Raw genomic sequence first — 9,068 nt, 5'->3', positions numbered from 1 at the left:
ATTATCGGCTTGTCAACTTTAGTAGACGTTTATGAATAAGGGGGTTAATCTCTTCGAGGTTAAATTACAATGAAACAATTAATATCAGTACATCAAATCTTATAAAAACGTAGTTCTTCCAATTCCAGAGAATATGCATATGACTTTAAACGCTAAATAAATGAAATGAAATAATTTTGATGCTTGTTTGTATGTTGCTAGGATACCTCTTTTATTATTGGATTAGTCTTTAGCAATTAAAAACAGTTTAGATGGAATTTTGATGATATAAGTGGCGTGGGCTCTAACAATTTAATCGACATATTTTTTGTCATTAAACACTTCAATGTCAGTTTTATCGCAGATAGATGACAACGTCTTATTGACGTCTGATAAAAAACGAATAAGGAAATAAAAAAATACGAATTTACAACAAGGCGCAACTAAATGCACAGTTATTATAATTACGATAAAAGTAAAATGAAAATAAATAGGAAACTCCAAACTGAGTACTTGCTTAACAACATAATTGATAAAGAGTTTCAATCCATGATGTTTCCTTTGGGCTTTGTCCCCCGTTTCTTCTTAATGTCTCATTTTAGAGTCATTAACAATTTCATCACTCCCGAAACCCCTGTGTTGTCGTATATCAAATCTTTCATCGGTTCTTGTATTCTTGTGTCGGTTCACTTAATTCGTTTCTTTTATTTTACTGAACCCATTAAAAGTTTGAATAGTGGACTCTTCATATTTGTTTTTTATTTCGATATAGTATTTTTTTCTTTAATGTCCATTTTGAGCCATATTATCAGTTCAGCTCAGAGAATTAACATCGTTGAGCTTATTATTAAATTGCAACATGTGCTCAATTCTATTAAAATTGACAAAGTGGAATTCTTTTCTAAACACAGGAATCGGAATTGGCACAGTATAGTGATGGTTTTTAGCATCTTCATCTTTCATGTTCTGTTTACCAGTCAAGATTATAGGTCTCTTGAGCTATTAATTAATTTCATATTGACGGTACCGATTTTGATTTTTGACATTCACGTAGTTATTGTTACTCGTATTATTGTAATGATCAGAAACGAGCTACTTGCCTGGAATAAAATAATGGAAGAATATAAGAAAGTGTATACTGCAACTGGTGAAGATATTACAAATGTCGCTGCCTCGGAAACCGATATGTTTGATGCATACGATAATATGATAAAAGCATTTCGTTTAAGCAATAAAGTGTATCAGTTTTCGGTAAGGTGAAGTCTTTGTCATTACATTTTTGTGAAGTGTGATTATAATAATTAATAAAATTTATTAAGTTAGCATTATCATTTATCCACTACCTTTAGGTTGTCTGGAAGGGATCGTTCTTTGGCGATAGGGCGATTGTTTTTTTACATCTTTCTATACTAAAATAAATATGTGCGTTCCTTTGTAAATTTTAAGGGCTAGCATTAAAGAGGATTTGTAATGTATTGTAATATTTAGCAGATGAAGTTGTTTTTCAGTTAACCTACTATGGATTCTATACGTTCTTCGGTATTCTAATTACATTGGAATTGTTGGTTGAACTTGGAAAAACAAATCCTGAAGAAAGTATCGTAAGTTTAATAACTTCATGTTATTTATGTTATCTACAGAATTACGCCAACATCGTGTTGACAATCATTTAAAATTTATTGTAATTTTTCAGTACCACAATACTCCAACGATGACGTTTTTAGCCGTCACCTGGAATATGAAGAATTTTTTGTTAATGGTAGCATTGAGTATAGCTTGCGAAAAATTCTATAGATCTGTGGAAATTGCTGAGAGTTCTTGTGCCCAACTTTTGGGTTGCAGTCAAGCTACAGGTTAGTATGAGACAGAGACAGGGGGCTATTCAATTAATAAATTACGCCATCTCAAATTTGGGGGGGGGTCTGGACATCGGATGATGGTAGCATGAAGTAGGAGGAAATGGGGTCATTCGAAGCATGATTTTTGGATGATTTTAGGGGGGGGGGGGGCAAAATCGTCAAAAATAGATGTCCTTTTAACTTGTCTATTAGTGTTGTTCTTTTAAGTAAAATACATATCTACCAAGGCTTTTAAAAAGGGACTTGCTTTTCGAGGGTTCCAAACAATTTTTGACAATGTTTCTTTTTCTTAAGTCCAAGTCACACTTGACTGTAGATTTCTAATAAGTGTTCCTATCATTTAAAGGTAAATAACAATCTTTCTAGACGTTTAAAAGTATCAAATCTCATTTTAGGCATGCGCAAGACTTGCAAGAACGTGTTGCGGCTGAACCGCGCGACGCTGCGCAAGTTGTCAGCATTCGGTGTGTTTGAAATAGACGCAGCGTTCTCGCTGCGGTTGCTCAGCGCACTTGTGCCGTACACCGTCATGCTGCTGCAGTTTGCTTTCTTCACGTCCTAGAAACGCTGCCCTATCAGATGAACAACATTTTGAACAAAATTTAACTTTTGAATTTTAAAGTTCAACAAGAGTTAGTCCAAGAAAAGTCTGCAGTGATTTTGATAGCCCACACAGTGCAAGTGTTATTTATACGTCATCATTTCATAGAAGTTTGACGTTTAAAATAACACTTGCACTGCGTGGGCTATCAAAATAACTGCAGACTTTTCTTGGTCTTACTTTAGTATTTTACGTCTTGGGGCTACTAGTAGTTGTAGTTGTTGTAAGATGCACTATAATATTGTGTGAGCATTTTAAACTGTTTTGAGAAGTCGGTCTTTTTCTATTAAAGAGTACCTATTCAGTGTAATTTTTGTATTTTCGTTTCATAAGTTTCATAAATTAAAAAAAAAAACATGTATAGATAGGTACTTACCTATAAAGAAGGTTTTAAAGTACCGTAAAACGGGGTGAGTAGGGTTATGAATGTGGAGAGAAGGTTTGAGAGGGGGGTGAGAAAGGATTTTAAGGCTACTGCTACAAAAATAATGTATTCCAATTAAAATGGGGCTATAGTAATACGCGTAATAAAAAAAAATCGATCCAACAATCTTCCAAAATCACCTTTGTATGAAAAACCCTCTCACCCCAAATACGAGGCACTGCGGGGTGAGGTGGGTTTTCCTCTTTATCGTCAAAGTTATGAAATGGAACTACCCAAAATAAAATACACACTAAAATACAAACGTCCGAACCACTTTTTCTATACACCATTCAGTTTTCACATGTAAAAATAAAATTTTATCGAGGTTTGAAAGTCAAATTTCACCCAACTCACCCCATTTTACCGTAATTGAGCTTCACGATTTAACTCATAAAAAAATTGTCACAGAAAGTTTTATTTCATACTATAGGTAACTATTTATAAATTATGTTCGATAATATCTCTTAGTCCTAATTAAAGCAACGAGGTCTCATATAAATTCACTAAAATTACAATACTTAGTTATAGTAGAATCTGTTTCAAAGCCCTGGGATTTGGTTCACATATGCTTTTAAACCTATAAAGATTTTTCATTTTCAACCTGGTGACTGACAATTTTGATATTTTGAGTTTATCCGCTGGCACTCTCATGAAGGAGTCTTCTCAAAAATCGATTTGACTCGACTTTGTAATATTTCGAGATACCGTGATTGTCCTATTTCTTCTTGGAATCTTATTAAAACTAACCTCACCCGTTTCGTCCTAAAGTCTTATTCATCTACATACACTAGTTTATCAAGATTGTTCTAGAGAATCTAGAAGAAAGTGTCTTACTGTATACTTTTCATTATGATACTACATTGTATGAATAATCCTATAAGCAAATTATATCTATATATATAAACGTGAAAGACCTGACTGACTGACTGACTGACTGACTGACTTAAATCAACGCACAGTCCAAACCGCTGAGACTAGAAAGTCCAAATTTGGCAACTAGATTCCTTATAAGGTCTAGAGGTCCACTAAGAAAGGATTTTTCAAAATTCATCCCCTAAGGGGGTTAAAAAGGGGATAAAAGTTTGTATGGGGTTAAAGTTTCCTTTTAAGCTAGGAATTTGAATCTTCGTAAAAAAATATACTATTAAAATACAAGAAAACTAATTTCAGCGTTTTTGAAAATTCATCCCCTAAGGTGGTTAAAAAGGGGTTGAAAGTTTGTATGGATACCAAAAATTTTTTCGAGTGTGGGACTTGAATCTTTGTATTTAGGGATATTATTAGAAGACAAAAAAAAAATTTCAGTGTTTTGTAAAATTCATCCCCTAACAGGGTTAAAAAGGGGTTGAAAATTTTAATCCATTACAAATGCTTTGAAACTTCGTAGAAAGGCATAATAGGCGATTACAAAAAAAAGTGATTGCAACGTCTTTGGAAATTCAACCCCTAAGGGGGTTAAAAAGGGGATGAAGGTTCGTCATCGGGTGCAAATTTTATTTTAAGCTAGGAACTTGAAACTTTGTAAAAAAGTATCAAATTCAAATACAAGAAAACTAATTTCAGCATTTTAGAAAATTCACCCCCAAGGTGGTGAAAAAGGGGTTGAAAGTTTGTATGGATATCAAAAAATTTTTCGAGCGCGGGACTTGAATCTATGTATTTGGGGATATTAATAGAAGACAATAAAAGTCATTTCAGCGATTTGTAAAATTCATCCCCTAACAGGGTTAAAAAGGGGATGAAAGTTTGTATGGGGTTAAAGTTTTCTTTTGAGCTACGAATTTGAAACTTCCTTAAAAGATATATTATTTAAATACAAGAAAACTAATTTCAGCGTTTTTGAAAATTCATCCCCTAAGGTGGTGAAAACGGGGTTGAAAGTTTGTGTGGATACCAAAAAAATTTTCGAGTGTGGGACTTGAATCTTTGTATTTAGGGATATTATCAGAAAACAGGAAAAGTAATTTCAGCGTTTTGTAAAATTCATCCCCTAACAGGGTTAAAAAGGGGTTGAAAATTTGAATCCATTACAAATGGTTTTGAAACTTCTTAGAAAGGCATAATAACCGATTACAAAAAAAAGTAATTGCAACGTTCTTGGAAATTCAACCCCCAAGGGGGTTAAAAAGGGGATGAAAGTTCGTCTTTAGGTGCAAATTTTATTTGAAGCTAGGAACTTGAAATTTTGTAAAAAGGTATAATATTTAAATACAAGAAAATCAATTTCAGCGTGTTTGAAAATTCATCCCCCAAGGTGGTGAGAAAGGGGTTGAAAGTTTGTATGGAGATCAGATATTTTGTGAGTGCGGAATGCAGAACTTGAATCTTTGTATAAGGGCATTGGTAGGTACCTATTATGAGAATACAAGAAAAGTAATTTAAGCAACCAACATCAAAATCCACTTGACTTAAAACTTCATACAACTTGCTGAAAAAGAAAAGTACTTAATTTCCTTAATTTCAAGATTGCTTGGATATGAAAATTATAGGTACTAAAGATGTAAAATGTTGAAGATAAGATTCCACGCGGACGAAGTCGCGGGCAACAGCTAGTCTTTATATAACTATATAATATGATAGTAGACAACCTTCTTTCATCATTAATTATTAACAGTCAATTTTCATTAGACTTAATAGTCCTAATACATGAATTCTTGAAATGGACTTATATTTTTGATGACTGAAAGGTTCTTTGAGTCCATTGTACTTAATTTATTTTTCCTTTTAATATGATTAACAACTTGTCGTGCCCCACTTTTTCTTAAGTAATATTAAACGTTTCAAAGAAATAACACGAATAACAGGATTTTTCAGCAAAACAATCTAAAATGAAGAAGGATGAAGTCAAGAAAAAAATTGAAATAAACAGGAGGATTCAAAATGAGTACCTTATGAACAATATACTTGATAAAGATTTCCAAGCTATGTTGTTTCCTCTAAGCTTTGTACAGTCTTGCCTTTTGATGCATAGGTTCAGCATCATTAACAATTTCATAACTCCTGACAACCAGGTGTCTTATTACATAAAGTCCATAATTGGCTGTATTATTCTCACGTCGAGTCACGTCTTTCGTTTTATGTTCTACAGAGAAGTTACTAAGAGTTTAAACACTGGTGTTGGTGTTGCTGTCATACATTATTTTGATTTGATATTTTATTTTGTAATTTCAATTGTTACCTATATCGTTAATTCATTCCAGAGAAGCTGTGTCGTTGAACTAATTGTCAAATTGCAGCATGTTCTTGATTTTATCAAAATTGACAAACAAAATTTTCTTCGCAAACATAAGATCCAAAACTGGCTTAGTGTATTGTTGGTTATTATTATTTGCGTTCTACAATGGTTTTTTGCTTGTGCTAAATATGGTATCTATGATTTGCTAGTAAATTTTTATTATATAGTACCATTCATGATTTTTGATATGCAAGTGGTTTACGTTACGCGATTTGTTGTAATGATCAAAAATGAGTTGATCGCTTGGATTCATAAAATGGAAGAATGTAAGAACATCCATATCACACCTGAAAAAGAATTAGTTCATTCTGCAGTCTCGGATTGCGATATGTTCAACGCATATACTGGTATAATTAGTGCATTTTCTGTAAGCAACAAAGTATATCAATTTTCGGTAAGTTGAAGTCCTTATTCCTTCATTGAACAATAAGAGAATATACCTTTACATATATACTACACAAGCAAATAGAAAATGCAGCTAAAGAGCTTAATATACTCGTAATATCGGTTTACTAACGAATGGGCCAAAAACGTTTCCCAAAGTATCACATCCCAAACTATGTTTCCCAAATTATCATTTCCCAAAAAAATGTTTGGCAAAACAACTTATCGCAAATGTTCAGTTAGCAATAGTCTTTTTTGGCAAGTTATTGTTTAGCAAATAATTACTTGGACAAGTTTCATTTTACCAAATATTATTTAGTCAAATGTATCATTAAGCATAACTTACATGTCCCAAAATATTGCATGGCATACAATTTACATACCAACAGAGAGCTTAGGAGGCTGCAAAAAAGGTAAGGTCAAAAAAAAATATTCTTACTGCCAAAAATATGTAGTAAACGATCACTAAAATTAAAACTCCATTTTAATGTAAAATGATAACTAGATTTGTTACATCTTGCTATTCTATTAAAGCAAATAACACCAAAGTAATCATTGTAACCCAAAAATAGTAAATAACCACCAATATTTAAACCACATTTTAGTTTAAAATGTCATGCAAATTTTTTACATCTCGTTATACTATTAAATTAATTAATCCACTTCGATGACCTTTTTCTGGTACATAGTATTTCGTTTCTGTAAGGATCGCAGTTCTAACCTAACCTAACCCACTTTTCTAATAGCATTTCGATTCTGTGAGGGTCACAGTTCTAACCTAACCTAACCCACTTTTCTGATAGCAGTTCCGTTTTGTGAGAATCGCAGTTCAAACCTAACCCAACCCACCCAAATTACGTAGAATTTAACGTACCGATATTAACATAACAAAAAGTACAAATTTAAATAGAGATGCCTATTTGTCAAATTTGCAAAGTGACAATTTTGACCAAACATCTTTTTGGAATATAATATTAGACAATAAAAAACGTTTGCTAAATAAGTTTTTGTCCTAATAACATTTGACAAAGTAAAATCATGCCAAATGATAATTTGACCAAATAAATTATATGCGAAGTGTGACTTTGCTAAAGGTTCCTTTGGGAAATGAAACTATTGCGATAAGTTTGTTGGGAAGTTGAAATTTGGCGAAATGTATTTGGCCCAAACGAAAGTACACCCGTAATATCTTCTATCGAAAATGTTTTGGGTCGTGTTATGTTAAAACTCCTAAAAGAATTTGATTTTGCAAAAAAGGATTTCAGATTTAGCTACGTAAAAGCCTGTATCAAATGAATTTCAGAACCATGTAACGGGTAACGGACTCCTAGCCCAGTTGGTTGTGACCCTGCCTACGAAGCAGGAGGTTCCGGGTTCATATCCTAAAAAGGGCATTTATTTGCGTAGTCATCACAAATATTTGTTCCTGAGTCCATAGAAAACACCCATAGAGTTTTCTATTTCATTTAAGTATTAAGGAGATAATCTTATTTTATAACAATATTAAACCAAAATAAAAACACTTAAATTAAAAACTTATAAATAAATATTGCCATTGTACTTGCCCAGAAGTCTGGCCGCATTGCCCCTCTCGATGGCAATGCTGATCCGCTGGAAAAATTTTAGCCAACCTCCTGGTCACCAGAAGCCTCTATGAGGCGCTTTGACAGCTCTTTTTTAATAACTAATAAGTATTTATCTATATCTATTTATTAAATACTGAATGTGGCTTGTAACACGAGCAATTAATTTAAGCATGGGTCCCCTAAGTTTTTAAACTTCCTAATTTTCATACAAATTAAATATTATCTTCAATGCGAGATTCATTTTACATTCTCAATAATCATGATCATTGTCTTAGATTACAGTTTTTGGGTTCCAAACATTTGTGCATATTTTGATGAATTTGCAATATATGATCGAACTTGAGAAAACGAGTACTACAGAAACAATAGTAAGTGATTTAAATATTTAAATTCAAGTTAGTATTGTAAGTCGAAGTAAGTCTAAGATTCGTTTTCATTTTTACAGTTTCAATCAACGGGTCTAAGATGTTTTATCATAATTTCCAATTTCAAGAACATTATGGTAATGGTAACGTTATGCATTGCATGTGAAAATTTCTATAGAGCTACAAATCTTGCTGAAAGTTGCTGTGCTCAGAATTTAAGTAACGCTATACCTAAAGGTCAGTCCAAAGTACCTACCTAGTAAACTAGGTATAAACAAATAGTTTTAAATTGTCTTTATTAACATAAAAGCGAAGTTTCCGTTAAGTACTTTATTCTTCGGTAATGAACGTAATTGCAAATTTTATTTGTAAACACAAGAAGGTGAAATATTAGAAAAACAATTACCTACGTTTTCCGTCTGCTTGCATTTCCCAGGTATGCGCCAGACTTGCAAGAACGTGTTGCGTTTGAACCGCGCGACGCTGCGCAAGATGTCGGCGTACGGCGTGTTTGAAGTCGACGCAGCGTTCCCGCTGCGGCTGCTCAGCATAATCGTGACCTATGTTGTCGTGCTACTGCAGTTCGCCTTTTTAACATAGATTTTACCTTACTACGTCTGGTTCTTTTATATTTT

General features: G+C 33.1%; 2 protein-coding genes across 2 annotated transcripts; both read left to right on the top strand.

Annotated features, from left to right (window-relative positions):
- The first annotated feature begins 1,690 nt into the window (after positions 1 to 1,690).
- Positions 1,691 to 2,400, top strand: LOC134674141 (uncharacterized). The gene is made up of 3 exons (XM_063532197.1): positions 1,691 to 1,836; positions 2,133 to 2,137; positions 2,234 to 2,400. Exons 1-3 carry the CDS (start codon positions 1,691 to 1,693, stop codon positions 2,398 to 2,400), a joined length of 318 nt encoding a protein of 105 aa, XP_063388267.1.
- Positions 2,401 to 5,691: 3,291 nt separating this feature from the next.
- Positions 5,692 to 9,033, top strand: LOC134674140 (uncharacterized). Its single transcript, XM_063532196.1, has 3 exons — positions 5,692 to 5,808; positions 8,514 to 8,670; positions 8,870 to 9,033. Exons 1-3 carry the CDS (start codon positions 5,692 to 5,694, stop codon positions 9,031 to 9,033), a joined length of 438 nt encoding a protein of 145 aa, XP_063388266.1.
- The last annotated feature ends 35 nt before the right edge of the window (positions 9,034 to 9,068 follow it).

Source organism: Cydia fagiglandana, chromosome 19, assembly GCF_963556715.1.
Source record: "Cydia fagiglandana chromosome 19, ilCydFagi1.1, whole genome shotgun sequence".
In the NCBI taxonomy this organism is placed as follows: Eukaryota; Metazoa; Arthropoda; class Insecta; order Lepidoptera; family Tortricidae; genus Cydia; species Cydia fagiglandana.
The sequence above is the reverse complement of the archived record's forward strand: the minus strand, read 5'-3'. Positions and strand labels throughout refer to the sequence as shown.